General features: G+C 33.7%; 2 protein-coding genes, 2 long non-coding RNA genes and 1 other non-coding gene across 6 annotated transcripts; 2 read left to right on the top strand and 3 right to left on the bottom strand.

Annotated features, from left to right (window-relative positions):
* Positions 1 to 402: 402 nt before the first annotated feature.
* Positions 403 to 1,370, top strand: LOC125587479. Its single transcript, XR_007323767.1, has 2 exons — positions 403 to 836; positions 925 to 1,370. It is a non-coding gene; the product is annotated as an uncharacterized LOC125587479 (long non-coding RNA).
* Positions 1,371 to 4,482: 3,112 nt separating this feature from the next.
* Positions 4,483 to 10,352, bottom strand: LOC111209028. Of its 2 annotated transcripts, none has more exons than XR_007323770.1 (4): positions 10,332 to 10,352; positions 10,100 to 10,178; positions 8,755 to 8,807; positions 4,483 to 6,122 (listed from the first exon to the last, which is right to left on the bottom strand). It is a non-coding gene; the product is annotated as an uncharacterized LOC111209028 (long non-coding RNA). The 2 variants fall into 2 exon arrangements; XR_007323769.1 differs by lacking the exon at positions 4,483 to 6,122 and adding an exon at positions 6,294 to 6,582 and having other exon boundaries at positions 8,730 to 8,807.
* Positions 10,353 to 11,457: 1,105 nt separating this feature from the next.
* Positions 11,458 to 12,090, bottom strand: LOC111202818 (F-box protein At2g35280-like). Its single transcript, XM_022695810.1, has one exon. The coding sequence runs from the start codon at positions 12,088 to 12,090 to the stop codon at positions 11,458 to 11,460; it is 633 nt and encodes a 210-aa protein (XP_022551531.1).
* An 823-nt stretch (positions 12,091 to 12,913) lies between these two features.
* LOC125589593 lies at positions 12,914 to 13,025 on the top strand. The gene has a single exon (XR_007325764.1). It is a non-coding gene; the product is annotated as a small nucleolar RNA Z278 (small nucleolar RNA).
* An 836-nt stretch (positions 13,026 to 13,861) lies between these two features.
* On the bottom strand, positions 13,862 to 18,421 carry LOC106448109. The gene is made up of 3 exons (XM_013890037.2): positions 17,011 to 18,421; positions 14,013 to 16,913; positions 13,862 to 13,923 (listed from the first exon to the last, which is right to left on the bottom strand). Exons 1-3 carry the CDS (start codon positions 18,419 to 18,421, stop codon positions 13,862 to 13,864), a joined length of 4,374 nt encoding a protein of 1,457 aa, XP_013745491.2.
* Between the last annotated feature and the right edge of the window lie 699 nt (positions 18,422 to 19,120).

Here is a 19,120-nt window from a genome sequence, read left to right on the forward strand (position 1 = left end):
GAAGTTATAAGGTTTAAGTATATAGCATGCATGCACGAGCGACGGTTCCAGACTGTGTCGGGAAACTGAAATAATTTGGAATTGAAGAGGTGAATATTAAATGATACGTGAAATTTTTTAAATCAAAGTTAGATCGAATTTTCAATATTGTACTACATGTTCTAGCACTCGTCAGATAATACTTTTTTGGTATAAAAAACTATATATTTATTATCATTGTTAGCTTGATGAAACCACAAATTAAAGAAATACATATCAGCTGGTCTCGATGTTAACTTCAATGTTAAAGCCACACTAATCCCATAGGTTGTAGAGAGGTCCTTCCAGATCCAGTTGACCAGCTGGTCTCAAAAATTATCCATCTTCTTCTGGATAATCTCTCTGTTTCTTTTTTTTTTTTTTGAATGGCAAAAGATCTCACAAAATAAGTAAAGATCCGAACCTAAAATTGACATAAAACAAAATATCCTTCAGAGTACTTTATCATGGAACATATGAGTTTGCTGACAAAACAAGAGAGTGATAGATAAGCCAACCAAGGAGAGACAGAGAAAAGACATGGGATAACTAGTAACGGCCAATACCCCAAACCCTGATAACTCTATCGGTGTTAGTAAGAAAGTATCTTTTCTGAAGGAGCTGATAATTGATTTCTTTATTTTCTTTTAGGAGGAGTTCCTATGGGAAGCTGAAATGGTTAAAATAAAAGCCCAAGATTTGAAGAATCAGAGGTGGAACAAGCCAAAGAATGGCTTCATCTTTACGCTGAACTAGCCAAAGAATGGCTTCATCTTTACGCTGAACTAGCCTTGTACACCAAGAAGCAGACGGACCCGGTGAGTACCCAAAACAAATGACTCTTTTTTTTTGTGTGTGTTTATACTATGTTACTATAAGGAATCTCTTCTTGGTGTTGTGTTACAGTTCATGTTTGAGCGTTCAAAGCCCCTGGAGCTCGGAAAGGTTGTTGTGCAAACCAGAGGAGTTGTCGACTCTCTGAAAGAGGTCGAGCTGTTGGATAATGCAGTCTTCTTCATAACCTTCAAAACAAGTTGCGGTGATGTCTGGAAAGGTATCATCAGGAGGACAAGGGATGGGATTCCAGAGCATCTATCACTTGAAGCCAAGTGCTTCATGTGATGTGAAGAGTCTCTTCTGAGGTTGACTATGAGAGAGAGAGTAATTTTTTTTTAAAAACGGTCTGTAGTTCTATCTACGCTATCAAGTATCTTTTAAGTTGATTGTGCAATCGTAATGTTTGTCTTTTAAACTGAGTCTCTGAGGTTGATTATGTGAGTAATTAAAAACGGTCCGAGTAAACGTTTGTAGTTCTTCTATCTATGCTAGGCTAGCAACTATCTCTTTTTTGATTGATTGTGCAATCGTAATCGTAATATTATATTATCTAGGCTGGGTACACGCTCTAATAAAAAAATCGCTTGTTTCACACGCCAATCACATACAACGATATTTGAAATTCTGTTGATATAATAATACACTAGATATTGATCCGCCCTTAAAAGGCGGATATATTTTTGGTTCAAAATTTTTAAATTTTTTTAAATTTCTATTTTTTTTTTTTTTTGTAATTAATATTAATTTAATTGTTCGTAACTATATTAAGTATGTCAAGTTGCATAACTATACACTGGTGCTTTATGCATTTCAGAAATTACTTTTTAACTTTATTCCTAAAATTAGTGACATATTATATTTTTTCGTAGTTATCTAACATAATTAGTCAAGAATAATCGTACCTAAAAAAATCGATTTAGAATCAACCAGAAAATCAAAATCTCATATTCTATTAGACATGTCATATACGCTCGAAAGATTCTTAAAATGTTATATCTGAAAATTAATATCAAACCCAATCCGCACCGAAAATTATGAATTTAATATATTCAGATAAATATATTTATATAAATGGTTAATATAGTCCTCACTAACTTTTAGTAAAATCACATTTATTAAATGATTTTTAACAGAATAACCCATTTACAATTTGTTAAAATAAATGAGTTTAAATGAATATTTATTTCTATTAAAAGTTCATTTAAAACCCGTTAAAACATATTTTAACATCATTTTAATCTAAAATTATATAGGTTAAAAACCTGTTAAAACCTATTGTGTAAAACATTCAGAATTTGAATAAATTAATATCTCGATGAATAAATCATAACTTCTTGGATTGAGATGTAAATTATGTTATTGTGGTGTAAAAATGAGTTTTTAAAATATATCAGAGTTAATTTTAATCTAAGATTATATAGGTTCACAATTCACATTTGATATATATTCAAAAAGAAGGATATTTGTTATTATATATATATATATATATATATAACTGTCAGTAATATACAATTCACGTTTGATATAAACCCAAAAAAAAGAATATTTGTTTATATATATATATATATATATATATATATATATATATATATATATATAACTGTCAGTGTCAGTAATATATTTTTTCAAAAAAAAAATTGTCGGTAATATATGTGTGGGTACCGAGAATTTTGGGATGGAAATTACAAATTATGTGTTGTATAATTTGTTTATTTTGTTTTATTTAAAATGCAGTTATAAAATATTTAATTTATTTTTTAAGTAGGTTATATAGAGAAAATAATAAGTGGATTAAACCTCTATTAATAAGTCATGTTCCTAATTTAATAGAATATATTTTAAAAACATTTACATATTTATATATTCTTGAACGTATTATATTAGCTGATGTATTATATTAACTGATGTTAGGCCAAATATTAAACGTTTTTATTATGGATCATAAAGGGTATTACATTATGCATAATATATAAGATGGTTATATCTGAGGTAATATAAATAGGCATAACCATTTTTGGAAACAACAAAAGAAAGATATAATTATTCACATCTTACACGTCGGTTAATCAATGTGGTTGAGAGAAGTGGGCCCACCATTTTCGTTTGATTCTTATGAGTTATATAGGGAGTTACCGTAAATCAAAGTTGTTTTAAATAAAAATGAATACTGATGCAGTTATAAAATAATCAGTTTCTTAAAATTAATTGGACCATACTTTTATCAATTGGTCACACTACTGTTTTAATATAATAGACTAGATTATGACCCGCTCTTTGAAAGAGCGGGTATATTTTTGTTTTAATTTTGAGAAATTTAGTTTTTATATTTGTGTTTAATATTAATATTAATTTAAAATAATTTTTGGTAATTATATTAAATATGTCAATGGTTGCATAATTGTACACTTGTGTCATATGCATTTCAGAAATTATTTTTAAACTTTATTCGTAAAGTTTGCAACATATTATATTTTTTTAGTAGTTACCTAACATAATTCGTCAAAAATATCCGTACCCAAAAAACCCGACTCGGAATCAACCCAAAAATCAAAGTATCATACTCTATTAGATCTGACCCATATACTCAAGTGGTTCTTAAAATGTTATATCGGAAAACAAATATAAAACCCAAGCCGCACTGAAAACCGAACAAAATTTTTTGAATTTTTTTAATATATTCTATTAAATATATATATATATGTGGGTTAATATGGTCTTCGGTAAATAAAATAAAATTGAATAAATTTGTGATTCTTTTGATTTTGATGAAATTGTTATGATGTCATTAAAAAAAAGAGAAAATGGTAATATATAAAAATAAAATTAATTGATATGAAATATTAATAACCTATTATAAGATTATGTTTTTCTTTTTATTTTAGATTTAAAATTTATTTTTATGATAATTTTAAGATATTATTGAACACTTGAAATAGTAATATATAGAGAAATTTATCAAGTAAAAAATAGTATACTTCGGCAATAAACTTTTTTTTATGTAGAAGTATTTCATTTGAAAATTATCGTATTTTTCAAAAGTGTTATAAAGATTACAATTATGGTTTTGTTGTCCAGTTTTTCACGCCTCAACATTACACCAAATCGAGTGAGCATCTGAACACACACATATACATATAGTGAAACTTCTATAAATTAATAATGTTGGGACTACACCAAAACTATAATTTTTATTAATTTATAGATATATTATTTTATCGTTATACTAATTGAACAAAAAAATTTAATTTGGGACTGTAAAATTATATTATTTTACAGAAATTTTTAGTGTATATTGATTTAAAGAGTATTAATTTAAAAAGATTATATATATATATATATATATATATATATATTTCAATCTTATGGTTTATATTCTTCCACCCGCTCAAATATATTACGTAACCGTGAATTCTAAATCTTGATTTAGAATACGGTAGACGTGCCTTTTAAAAATTTGGATATTTTATATAGGTTAAGGGGAGTGTGATTTTGAGACAATTTATTATATATAAGTCTTGATAAATCTTAACATGTTGTATTTTGATAATTTCAGTTATTTTAAAATAAGTTAAGTAACTTAGATATAAAATACCTGAATCAAAAAAGATAGTTTAGTTTTCTAATTTATTTTTTAATATTTTTGTGTGTGCTTTAATATAGTTTTACTTTTACCTACACGGTTAAAAGGTAATAGACAGATTTTAGGATTGTCATTATGAACATGTCTATACTACACGACTGTTATTCCATGTGACCGTGGATTTTAATTAGTTAGTATTGTCTGTTATGCGCATTATGAGTTTGTGATATAGTTTTATATGCATGCGCATATGTATAAAACATACGTAACCGTGGATTTTAATCAGTTAGTATTGATAAGAGAGATGGTCTCGAGAATCTAATCTATTAAAACAGAATCCTATTTAATATCTACCATTTACAAGTTGTCATTTAAATTTGGACTACCTTTAGAATAGCAAATGTTTGGACATGGAAATGTGTTTGGTTCCTTGAATATATCAGTTTAACTTACAACTTAATTTAAACCAACATAGAAATACACATCTAATCGGTTATCCTTCATACCTAACTTAGACAAAACCAACGTTAAAACTTTATTTAAATTTGGTTATCACACTCTCCACGTGCAATACCTACCATTCCAGTTTTAATAATTACATTAGACAAATATACATTTTAAATGTACCCAAATCGTAATACATACCATTCCAGTTTTTATACCAACAAATTGTAATACATACTTTGATCATTATTCACCATATCAAACATTCCCAGTTATACAGAATTTTATTATGAACATAATATTATCTGAATATAAGTTTACATCATAGAAATTGTAAAATTTCATCATTGTTATCTAATTACATCACATATGATTTTTTTTATCTATTGAAGCCAACTATATGATTCAGGACTTACGTTCATTTACATTTTGTATCTGTCTCCCATCGTTAAATATATTTGATTATCAAAATCAAGTATAAAAGAATATTCTAACCAAAAGAATAAATGTACTCACATCTATCCTCTAAAGATTGGATATTCTTTTCCCAAGATATTCGTCCATATATTTCGAACCTTATATTTCGAACGCCATATTTATCAGCTTAACAATTACATTCTTATGTGTTCCATATCTTAACCGAATATAACAACTCCTACAAAATAGAGTAACCAGAATTTGTTTTCGATTTCATAAAATATGCAAATCAAAATATCCTAACGATACTCCTTCAATCTAATCTTTAGAAACATATCACTATAAAACATCTTCCCATTGCCTAACACTTTCTACAACTCACTATTAAAAAAACAGAGAAGCTAATGGCAATGGTTACATCAGACCGAATAACTTTGTTGAACGATGTCAAACCATTTAAATCAACTTGGAAGGTTGAAGTAAAGGTTCTACATTCATGGACACAGCGTTCTAACTATCCCGGTGGAGACTCTTTGCAGTTCATACTCGCAGATAAGACAGTAAGTGTTTCCATGACATAACTTTTATGTTTCTCAAAGGTTGTATTGCAGTCTGTTAAACTATATTATACCAAATGTTATTGTAGGGTGTTAAGATTCATTGTACCTGCAAGAGACTCTTCTTGGCTCGTGTTAAGAAACTTCAGGTGGGACAATGGAGGTTCATTGAGAATGTGTCTGTAACTCCTGCTGCTGGAAAGTACTGACCGACCAGTCATGCGTACAAGCTGACCATCATAAGTAACTCTAATGTCACCAATTCCTCCCTGAAAAATGATGATGAATTTTTGTCATTGACCACTTTCCCAGAAATCATGAATGGAAGTCTTGATTCAAATGTTCTAATTGGTAACTCATAATATAATTCCTTATATATCTAATTTCTTCTGCTTATCTAAATTAATAGTCCAAATTTCTTTGTATGTTTGTAGATGTTATTGGTCAAGCAATAGATATTGGAGATATGCAGGTTGTACCAGTTCAAGGTAAAGAAACAAAGAAGCTGGAACTTACTTTGACTGATACAGAGTAAGTTATGATTACATTAGACAATTATACATGATAAATGTAACCAAATCGTGTTTTTAATAATTTATCTTTTTTTCTCTATTATCAGGGATCACCAAATAGCATGTTGTCTTTGGGGTCGTTATGCTGAACAACTTTTATATACATACAGCGTACAAGCTGACCATCATAAGTAACTCTAATGTCACCAATTCCTCCCTGAAAAATGATGATGAATTTTTGTCATTGACCACTTTCCCAGAAATCATGAATGGAAGTCTTGATTCAAATGTTCTAATTGGTAACTCATAATATAATTCTTTATATATCTAATTTCTTCTGCTTATCTAAATTAATAGTCCAAATTTCTTTGTATGTTTGTAGATGTTATTGGTCAAGCAATAGATATTGGAGATATGCAGGTTGTACCAGTTCAAGGTAAAGAAACAAAGAAGCTGGAACTTACTTTGACTGATACAGAGTAAGTTATGAACATTACATTAGACAATTATACATGATAAATGTAACCAAATCGTGTTTTTAATAATTTATCTTTTTTCCTCTATTATCAGGGATCACCAAATAGCATGTTGTCTTTGGGGTCGTTATGCTGAACAACTTTTATATACATACAAAGTTGGTCAAGTGAATAAAAATTTCCTCTGTTTACTGAGATTTGCCAAAATCAATTTTTACAAGGGTAATATATCTACTAAAATATTAATTAGTATATATTTAGATTTGTATTTTAATTTATTTCAATTATTTACTTTGTTTGTTGTAGGACAAGTCCAGATAACAAATGCATTTGATACTTCAACCTTGGAGATAAATCCACCTGGATTTGATGTGCAAGATTATATCAGACTGTACGTTATACGATCATATCATAATACTTTTTAGATATGTCTACATAGATTCCTTCTTGTGTAAAAGTTTAATTGCTATATAGGATGCCAAATAATGAGCTTGCTCTCATTACTGATGGTCGTGAGGTTGTGAAACCCAAAGGAAACAAACGCCAACCAGATCAGTGGTCAATTTACCCAGAGAGAAAAATTTTGGATATCATAATGGCGACTGAGGTTCGTTTTATATATTTATCTTAGCTTTTTTAAAATAAAAACCAACAAAGTTAATAAAGCTAATGTTACTTGTACAGATTGAGAAATGCATTGTTACAGCAACAGTTGATGCAATAGACACAGATTGGGCATGGTATTATTTTGGTTGTGCTAAGTGCCACTATAAGAAGGTTACTGACATTACTAATAGGGATGTGGTGCCTGTGAAACATCTGTGGTATTGTGATACATGCCATCAGTCAGTTACCAATGTTGCACCTAGGTATGTCTTTTTAACTTGAAACTAAAATGTTTCACAATCTATATGTTGTAACTAATTTATACATTTCGTACAGGTTCAAAATACACCTATTACTAAAGGATGACACTGGTGAAACTAAGGTGATGTTGCTTGATACTGTTGCTGAACCTATTTTGGGAGTAAGTGCTGAAGTACTCTTAAATGGTTCTCTAGAAGAGGTATATACAAGTTGTAATTTCACTTTTATATTATGGGTTGCATTTGTCGTTTTTAATGTTGTGTTTATTTCTATTTAGGTTGAGGATCCTGAAGACTTGCCTGACCAAGTTACTGCTCTGATTGGGAAGACTTTCAAATTTGGAGTCTATGTGAACAAAGATAATGTTGATTATGGATCCCATATATTTAATGTTGGGAAGACTTGGTCTGCTGATGCAATAATAACTTGCGCGGATGATGAGGACACCGGAGATACATCGACCATAGTTTCCTCTGATCGTTCATCAGAACAGGTTTGTAAAATTTGTGAAGTTTTTATATTGTATAATAAGCATATTTGTTATGGTTACTTATTTGATATTTTGAATCTGTTTTTTTGTATTAGGTGTCTTTTGTCAGCATTGAAACTGAAGACAACACATGTTTATCTTCAACTCCACTGTCAAAACGAAAAGAAAGCAGTAATGAAATTGATGACCTTTCTTCTACTTCAAAGAAACAATGCTCTAAGATAATCAAGGTGGAAAAGAACACTGTGGAGAAGTGAAAGGTGTTGCTGTTACGGACTTTGTTGCATTTTAGCAAATCAAATAAATGTTTTTTTATTTTATTTTTCTAGGATAGTGGTTTTTTTCAGTTTCTACGTATTATGTTGTTTTTTTCCTATCAATAAGGATGAGTTTTAATAAAATGAGTTTTAATAAACTAATAAGTTTCATTGTTATGCTTTCATTAAACATATATTCAAGTAGTGGAAAATATCCTATTTGTTATTATAGATGTTTAACCTACTGCAAAATGAATGTTAAGTTATCGCTTACTTGGCATATGTTGTAGTTGGAATACCTTTTGCTAACTCTATGACCATATGTCGCTTCAAGTTAGACACATAAACTGTCCTGAAAAACATCAAATAACGTAGAAGAATGTTAGTCATTTATATTATTTTATTAATGAAATTTTCAAATTTGATAGTAATAAACAAAATCTTAGAATAAAACACAAATACTAAAGAAATCGGTTGAGATATATGTTAAAACTGTTATACTGTATCTAAATATAAAAATTGTTGTGATCTATTTAGATATTATACTGCCTATTATGCAAAAAATCTTAACTAAAGCAATTTTCATTTACATATTCTGATTTACATATTTGTTTGAAATTGAACGAAATGGAACGAAATCAAACAATAACAGTACAATATGTTTAAAGATACAGTATATACCAACTTGTTATTTTGTTATATTTGTCCTGTTATGTTGCTTAGGAATATTAATCCTAATGAAGGTTTAATGAATGGAACAAGATTGCAAATCACTCAGCTTATGGATTTTATGGTGGAAGCTAGAATCTTAACTGGTGCTAAGGTTGGTGAAATCGCTTATATTCCAAGATTGTTGATCACTCCAACAGATAAAAGACTTCCTTTCAAGATGCGTAGAAGACAATTGCCTTTAGCAGTGGCTTTTGCAATAACCATCAACAAAAGCCAAGGACAATCACTGTCTGAAGTTGGATTATTTCTTCCTAGACCAGTTTTTTCTCACGGACAGCTATATGTTGCCATATCAAGGGTTACATCGAAGAAAGGTTTGAAAGTTTTGATCGTGGATAAAGAGGGGAAGCCACAAAGTAAAACTACAAATGTTGTTTTCAAAGAGGTTTTCAATAATCTTGAAAACAGAGAGGAGTGATGGAAGTGTCTAAACGAAAGATTGTTTTTTGTGTTAGACTGCAACGTGAAACTGGTGTTTTGTGTTTTGTTTTTTTTTTCTGATCTACATTTGAGTTGAAGTTTTTAAAGTCATATCTGACTTTGAACTAAATAAATTCAGTTTTTTTTTCATTTACCAGACACAATGTACTCTGCTCTTCACTATCAAACGTTACAGAGGTTTGAATTGAAACAAAACATGAATATAATCATCATGTTTTGTACCAAAAGAAATACAGTTTGTTATCCAGTCAAACCAATCCAAAATCAAATAAATTTCAACAATACACAGAACAATAATCATCCAAACTAGCACCAATTATACAACGATCACTATTCTGAAAATTTCAAAGCAGTCAATCTAATATATTACTATAAAGTCTAGCCGTGCATCCTAAACAGTCTATCCTTATAAAGATTCTACTGGTTTAGTTCACGGTTCCTCAATTTATATACGTTGTAGATAGTACTAACCTTTATTTCTGAAATTGGTTCGTGGACTGTTCCAATTAGTAAATTGTAGTTTCTCTTTTCTCCAGTCCTCACCAATAACCTAATGAATATATAAACTATGAGTTTGATCTGTTAACGTAAATAAACCAGAACAAATAAATTTATTAAAAAACAGAGTAGTAAGAAGATCAGGAGAATAAATAAGAAGGCAATTTATAAGAAACGTAATGTGTATAAAGCGTTTGAAACGTACACTTCACTTTTTTATAAGCTACTAGGGGTCTTCCGGCGCTACGCGCCGGGTTCGGATATTTTTTTCGATCCAATTTAAAAAATCTTGTGTTTTGGTATTTAGTTGTTAGGAGTGATGTAGGTGAGTGTTGTTGAAAGGTTTTGCATGTTTAAAAGTGTTTGAATTGGTATAGTCTTTACGGGTAGTTAGTGTTTTGAAGTGTTTGTTTTTCGGAGTTGATATATGAGCGCATTGTTCGTATCTCAGTGTTATATCTGGTGTTGTATCGATGCGGTTATCTTTATTTTCAATTTCGTTTTAGTAAGCTATGGTAAAGATGTTGATCTCTTAAACTGTGTTTTGAAAGAACTGATAAATTAAATTTAAAATTAATGTTGTACGTCACTGGGAATGAATATCTCAGTAACCATCAATGGGAAGATCAATGAGGCATTTACATTGTCGAACTTCTGTGAGGAAATAGGCAACGCTGATCGTGATAATCATTGATGTGTTCACTTTTTCAGTTTTCGATAATTGTAATCATTCATGCGTTGTTTAGTAAATTTAATTATTTTAGATCAATTGAGTTGTAATGATGATTTTCGTTAGACCATTCGAAAATCACATATAAAATTATGTGTTTTTTTTTTAAAAAAAAGAAGAAACTTTACTAAAACATTGTAAAATGATTAGAAGTCACATGAAAATTAAAATTTTTAACTATTCTCAGTGAAATTAGTTTGCAAAATGTTTTATTAAATTGTAAGTTTTTTATTTTTAATGACATTGGATTTCATACACAATTTTTCAAAGAGTAAATCTATGACACTTAGATGTAAAAAAAATTGTGCTTGTATAACAATAAATTTGTCATTTAAAACAAATAGTCTTGACGATTTTGCATGCTTCATTGCATGGGAAGTGTATTTATATATTTTGTCATGTTATAGCAATGTTTTTTTCGTATTATTTTAAAAAGTACTTTAATGGGAAATGCAAAATGGAAACAAAGTAAAGAAGGAATACAAATTAAAGATCTATTCAAATCTTGAACGTGTACCAAAAATCCAAAATGAGAAATTAAAAGGCTATGAAGAACGTGAGCTTGTAAACGCAAAGGACGTTTTGTTGTATAGCATGTTCTTTAATCCATGAGATCATTGAACCCCAACATCATCTTGTAGAACTCGGTCAGCAAGAAGAAATGAAAACAGTTGGAGCAGACCGTGGTATCAGCTCCCTCTTGAGGATGGCAGTTTAGATGTGGCCACATTTTCTGCATTGAACTCACATAGGTTTCTTTCATGTGAAGAAAGGGGCGTTCTATAGAACGCTGGAAATTTTCCATGCATTCTTCCACTACTGAAATACCTTTATCATCGGTTAGTTTGTTGATGATTTTCACTCCGTTATCAGTCTCGCCAACGGCCATGAGGAGAACACCGTAAACGTACGTCCCTTGGATGTGACCACCCTTTGAAGCTATGTGGATGTGATGTAAACCTAAGATCTGATTTTGAGATTCAAAGTATTCAAGCATACCTTTAACAAAGTGGGCATCAATATTGTTGGCTTCGAGGCATCTGGCGACCAACATTCGGTACCGGTTGGCTAGAGAAGGCTGGTTGACCAGGGGTTTGAGGTTCAGAGCTTTAGCAACAGGGTAGTATTCAGGACCGAAGTGGAGGCGTTTGCAGGTAATGATCGTATTGAAGTAGTTGATGGGGGAGGTGGAGGCGATCTTGGAAACAATTAAAAGACGGATGTCTTCAGGCATGGATTCAAGGGTGAGCATGATATTTGGTTTGTGTTCGTGGAAAACTGTAGAGTTTTTATTTTCTTAAGATGTTTCTGGGCGTGACTTGGTTTTAAAGGTTTGTTTATATATAATGAGGAGGATGTATGGTGTTTGGTTTTCTCAGATTTAGTCGATTGTAACGTTTTTAAGTGGTGTCATAGATTTTGGGGAAGCGATAAGTTGATATTTTTGTTTTTTTAATGATTAAATTATATTTTTCACTTTACATGTAAGTGATGAGATAAAGATATATAGGTGGCCTTGACATGGCAGCCATTGTAGCATATGATGGGTCAAGAGAAGTGAAATCATCACTCGTTTCCTTTTTAAACAGGAGATATAGATATTTTGTGGTAATTGACCATTAACCCATAGTATGTTAGTTAGTAGTGGACTACGTATAAAAGAGAAGCTCATTTTTTGGATCAAAAAGACAATTTTTTTTTTTGTTATTTTGCGAAAGATGAAATAATAAATAAGTTAAGATATTTGAATGAATCTTGTTTTACATTCACATACAACAGCAAATGAGGAAATTCTCTTCGGATTATGAAAAGGTAATTAGTTGATATTATATGATTATAGATGGTCCTAATTACTTACCAATAATTAATAGGGAACCCATAGTTTTTTAAAAAAATTGTATATTCCTATACACAACTAAATCTCGTTTTTTAATAGTGGGTGTAATAGTTTAATGCTCACTATTAATCCTTAGGACGACTGTTTTGGTTTTTTGTTTTAAATTGTATTTTTGTATATCTGATTTAAGGAAAAAATTCTTGAATAAGTTTGTTTTGATGCCGATGAGGAAATCCAATTAAGCGAGGTGCAGTGGAGCTGAGACCCTGTTTTCAGGGAGAATCCCTTGGCAGAAACTGCAATTTCTTTGAATCTAATGGACTAACTGAGGCTTTGTTTTTATTCTGTTTTCCATTGATTATTTGATTTATTTTCTTATAGTTATGCTATTGAGTAAGGAATAATTGTGATATAGGGTGTTGTAGTCTATGATATTATTGGGTTGTTTTACATATTATAAAGGAATTAAAGGCATTAAATAATTTATTGGGGTTGTAAAATCCATTATTTGTATTGTTGTATTCATATTATGTTTTTTCTTGTTTTGTTCATTCCTTTCAAATTTTCATTTATTCTTTTAACTCTTATTGCAGCTACGTTTAATGCTCTAGTAAACGAAAAGGCCGAGTACGTACTACAGCAACGTTGGATAGCGTGCTTGACAAGGCATGAACTTAATGACTACTGTGACAATCATAATTTAGATATTCTAACTTTGCAAATAACTCTGGGAGTGTTTTGTAGTTTGTTTTATTAAAATTATTACATTTGCATGGAAGAAGTCATGTTTTTCTTAAGCTGGCTTACAGTCATGTTCTAGCCTTGTAATGACATTTTACGTAAGTAGAATTGTGATGATCTCAGACGGTATATTTCTTTTGGTGTTTATTAATTAATTATTCATGGGTAGCATGTTCCACGTACATACTAATAACTTTGGTTACCTATGATTCCATTAAATATATTCTACTTGAAGCAGAACATTTCTGACCGAGTAGGGAGTCATTAACATATGAAAGAATTATGAACGAAGGTATGAGCAGTCATTGCTCTTAAACATCTAAAAGCGGTTGACATTGTATACATCAGAACTTGTAGTATGGAAATTAATTTGATTAACAAAAAAAAAAAGGAAAATGAAATTAAAATTTTTTTTTCAACCGTTGATCTATCCTCTAACAGTGCTTTCTTGGGCTACATGAACGTCTGGTATAGGACTCGTAGATGTACCTGAAACAAACAATGTCGATTTAAGGTTGCTAGCTATTGGTAATTGGATAGATCTTTTTATTATTAGAGAAGTCTAGTATGTGTCTTACGTGTCTTGAGATTACCGAAAATCTCTTTGTAAACAATATTTGTGACAGCATTGTTTCTAGTTGCACCATCTGTGTCATCTAGTATTTTAAGACCCTCCGGTGAGGTGACTCGTGAGAGAGCAACATACAGTTGCCCGTGACTGAAAACAGGTCTTGGGAGATAGAGAGCGACCTGCTTCAGGCTCTGACCCTGACTCTTATTAATAGTCATCGCATAACACAGCTTTATTGGGTACTGTCTTCTTCGAAACGTGAAAGGATAGACAGTGTCGGTTGGAGAAAGCTGAATCCTGGGAATCAATACACTATCTCCGACATGAGTACCTGTTAGAAGTTCAGCCTGCAGAACTCTGTGTCCCAGACGTGAAATCATCATCCGGGTTCCATTGCATAGCCCATTTTTCTGGCTCAGGTTACGTAGCATCATAACTGGAGACCCAACCTTCAGACAGAGTTTATGTGGCGGCAAACCTGGGAACTCAAGTGAGTTTAAGTACTCCTGAGTGTAGTTATTGGTCCAGTCATCTTCGGGGGTGCTCTCAAAAGCGACACTGTCTGAGCTCAGGAATTCTCTTTCTACAGAAGGTACCTTAGACAGAAGGTATGAGTTTATTTCATGTGCACTGGCGTTTGTTGGAGCCAAGATAGCTCGCTCTGTTAAGTACGTACGGTTCAAGTAGTTCTTAACAAATTCCGGGTACGCAGCATCTGATATAGACTTGTGAGGAAGATCAGATCTTGGTAACATGAATTCATCTCCTATTATAACCTGCTCGCCATCATCATGACTTCTTCCTTCTGTCATCACGGTGGGTGCTGTTCCATTACCAACTTTTAAAATCCATTCCGCAAAGTCCTTGTCAGCTTGTCTCAGTCTCATGTTGATGGTTAACGTATAAACCTCAGCAAATGGCCAGAGGTATGACTTGCTGATCGAAGCTTTAACTGTGTCTTGTCTAGAGCCAAGAGGTATGACCGGCAGAATTTGCCTAAAATCACCACCAAGAACAACCGTTTTCCCTCCAAAAGGTTTATTAGCTGCTGATGGATCTTGTAGCGATTGTAAGTCCCTAAGTGTGCGATCGAGAGTTTCAAATGCCTGGCGGTGAGCCATAGGGGCCTCGTCCCATATGATTAAGTCAGCCTTTGAAAGAAGACTCGCTAACATAGAGCTAGGCGTTATCTCACACACTGTCTGATCCGTTAAATTTATAGGAAGTTTGAAACGGGAGTGAGCTGTTCTACCTCCTGGTAGTAGTAAAGCTGCAATGCCTGCTGATGCAACAGGGATGACGACCTTACCAACTGATCTTAGTTTTGCTATAATTGTCCTGTATAAGAAAGTTTTTCCAGTCCCTCCAGCACCATAGACAAAGAACAACTGACCAGATTGGTTATCAACGGAGTCAATCACAGCACTGTAAACGGTTCTTTGATCTTCATTCATGTCGCTAAACAGTCTCTCATGCTCAATAGCTTCTTTCTCAGTGTCATAATTCAGCTCTTGCCGCAAAACGGTGTTTGAGATTTCCTTAAGAACACTTGGGTTTGGCTTAGGCATTCCAGCGAAATCAGCTAAAGATTTGTCATTCTCTTTGAGGAGCCGTTCGATCTCTATCAATGTATATTCTTGCAGCTGCTGATCTTGAAGAATTAAACCCGGAAAGTTGAATTCTCTCTGTTTCATATATAGAATATCTTCAGCCAAAAGCTTCCAGGTATGATTCCAAAGTTCCAGTGGGTTTCCAACTTCACAGTAAAGCAAGATTAGGACAAATAAGCTCCTTAGTTGGCGACCTGTAGCCCAGTGCGAGGGCTCAACTATTGCATCATGCCATTCTTTATCGTCGTCTAGCAAACCACGCGCAAAGCAAGCATCACGAAACTCCTCAAATTTTGTACCACCTACTGTGTAGAGGTCATCATAACCGAAAGCGCCTTTGACCACGTTGAGAAGGATTCTGAGATAGTACTTGTCTCCTGCAGTTGGAGGTACGTAGACGAGTCTGCCTATAGCTGCCCCTTGTTTCCGTGGTGTCCAAGTTTTATTGTCACTGTGGTACACAAAGTGCTCAGGAAACTGGATGTACGTGAGTTCCCTTGCTTCTTCATAGGTCTGGTTTGCCACAAAATATGCTGTCAACATTGTCTTCTCAATATCCTCCTGTGACAGAACTTCCGCTAGCCTTTTATTCTGATCGTAAACCAACCTTTGCTTGCCTGGCAGATGCAATGTGAGTTTCATAACAGAAGGCTGGTTGTGGTGAACGTGGAAAGAAAACAGACGCCACGATGCTTCACACGCTGAGATGTATCGACATTCCAGATATCTATCAATCTCATCCATCTCTAGGTGTTCTTTTTTTTTCTCTAGCCCTGCTCTGTCTTGACTTCCAGTCTGCTGAAGTAGAGCCATAGCTCGGTCAACCCCTTTAGTTATGTATTTGAAGAGGTACTTGATAGCCCCTGTCTTGCAGCACCACTCAATATTGATGTGTGCTTTGTATTTTCTGATGATAGAGAGGTTATGAGGCACCACGTATCGACTGTCTAACTCTATATCACCTTTGAAAACAGAGGCTCTGCTATTAACGCGCCTCTTGTAGACAACAAAACCCGATTTGTCGATCTTTGTATGGCTTGAGTATGGTTTGGGGTAGTTCTTCGTGCATTCTCCTTTCTCCATACATGGTGATAGAGGTCGCTGGTTGCCACAAGGCCCATGGATCATGTGTCGCTCAACTAACTCGAAACCCTCTTTGTCTGTTTCCTTGTCAGGTAGTTCGGCTGATATATATTTATCAATCACTTCAGCTGTGGCTTCTCCTTTAAACCCCTCGAACCAAAGAAGGATATGTGCGTGTGGGAGGCCGCGCTTCTGGAACTCGATTGTGTAGACTACTGTATTAGGCAATGAGAATAAACGTAAGATTATGGATGAATAAATTAGTTTGTATGTTTAAATTGAAGTTATTAAAATTGAATAGTGTGAACTTGCCTGCAGCTGGTTTGGGGAAAAAGACGCCTTTCTTGAAGTCTGACATGAGCTCTTCCAACTTGAGTTTGAAAACCCTGCATTCAAGGTCTGGCCTATTGTTCGGTGAGTCACCTCCGTAAACGTCTAGGTGTTCCTTCACTTCAACCCAATTCGGGTTTGCTGTGAATGTGATGAACAAATTGGGATTACCATACCAACGACAAATAGCCATGGCATCTTGATATTTCTCAGACATATATCGAGGGCTTGATGTGAAAGAAGAAGGTAGAATGACTTTTTTCCCAACTTTTCTAGCATCTGTATCTCCACTTTCCATAGCATCGCAGACGTTTTGATATAATTCAGCCCTCAGTTGTTTTTGATTAAGTCTGATGAAGCGCAATCTTTCCTGCTCGGTCGCAGTGAAAGAATCCACAATATACTGATGAAGCAATTTTCCAGAGATAATGATTGTCATACCCTCGGATGGTCTTGTCTGAATCTGATGAGCGTAGTACTCTCTCATGGTCATATATTCTCGTTTTATTTTAGAGTTTTCAGAAGTGTGATAAGGTATGCGCTCATCGTATCCATATTCTCCGTAGGGAAACAGCAGCGGGTACTGAAGACTCATGTACAGAGGGTGTAAATCACTGATTCGTTGCAGCTTAGATGACTTGTACTCGAGCACTAAATCTTTACCGGCAGAGTCAGCCGTGAAGTCGCCAACGTACAAACCACCTATCTCACCTGCAGTTGGCAAGTCATATTGCCGTCCTCGATGTTTCTGATTCACTAAAGTTACACTGAATTCAACGGTGTCACCAGATAAAATACGGTCTCGTGCATGTCTGAAAGTCTTGGCGAGTGGATTATGTTCATCCAACATCTTGATCAAACCAGCCATCACATTATCATCAACTGCTAGATCGGACGTACCCTTGCTGAATGCCTTCTTTCTGTTTGCCAGTTCATTGTCTGTGTCGACTATGTAAAGCTGCGAGAACTGCGGAGGTTTCCCCTCTGGTGGAAGTAGAGAACCAATTCTGTGGTGAGTTTGCCCATGAAGTCTAAATGAAAAGGGTCCAGGAGTGTTAGTAACAGAGTTGTCAATTTGGCCACCCATGGATGTGAAGGCTAACATTCCATTAGCAACGCGGATCATAATTTTGAAGCTTGATCTTTGGAGAAGTTCTTTCAGAGGCGAAGGTGGTTGTCGTCTAGGTGGTAGCTTTACACGCCCTTGCTGACAACATATGCTGAACCTTCTGGGTGAGTTCCTTGTCTCTTGAACTACAGCTTCTGCATTCCAGACAATTGCTTGACAGTCCGGGCATGTTGCTAACTCCCACTTGTTTACAACTGGGCGCCGGTACCTCCCTGCCAGTTCAGTTGAGAAAGTTTTATTGGCATCATATATTGTTAATTTCATGTGCATAGATGGTTTGAATCATACCTGGTCGGCTTCCACTCGCACACACTAATGCTGTTTTAAAAAAGTTAAAACTATGGTATTAGTAATAGAAAGACTGTAGTAGCTTAAGACGCTTTGTAAACTGCCAGCAATTATAAGTCTTAACGAAGAGCTAACATTTTTTTGTAGTGGCTACTCTCTTGTTGATTAGTCTCTCCATACGCAGAGCCCGAGCTATTCTTCTGTTATCTATAATTCAAATTAATAATGCAAGTTGAGTTACGAATTAAAATAAAATTTTGAATGTTCTAGCTGCTTGGTCATTACCACGTTCTGTGTCAACAACATTGATAGTGTTATTTTGGACAGCTAAGATAGGGGCTGTGTTGTGCTGTATCTCTTGTTGTAGTGCCTTGTTTCTCTTTTCTGCGCGCATGCTTCTTCGGTTCTGTCGGGCGAGACGCCCATTAGTTTCTGAGAATGTAATCGGATTGGAGAAAGGGAGAGCCAACAAATTAGATTTGACTTGATAAATAAGACTCAGAATGAGGGGTCATATACCTTTAATACGATCTACGTCTCCTCTGCATCCGAGCAAAGTTGGAGGTGTGAGTGGTAGAAATTGCTCTTTCAACCAAGGCTGGCGTTCATCAGATACTGATGAAACAGAGAGTAAATAACTTGGAGAAGGCGTCAAAATATATAAGTATGTGTAAA

The sequence above is a fragment of the Brassica napus genome, chromosome A2, assembly GCF_020379485.1.
Source record: "Brassica napus cultivar Da-Ae chromosome A2, Da-Ae, whole genome shotgun sequence".
Taxonomy (NCBI): domain Eukaryota; kingdom Viridiplantae; phylum Streptophyta; class Magnoliopsida; order Brassicales; family Brassicaceae; genus Brassica; species Brassica napus.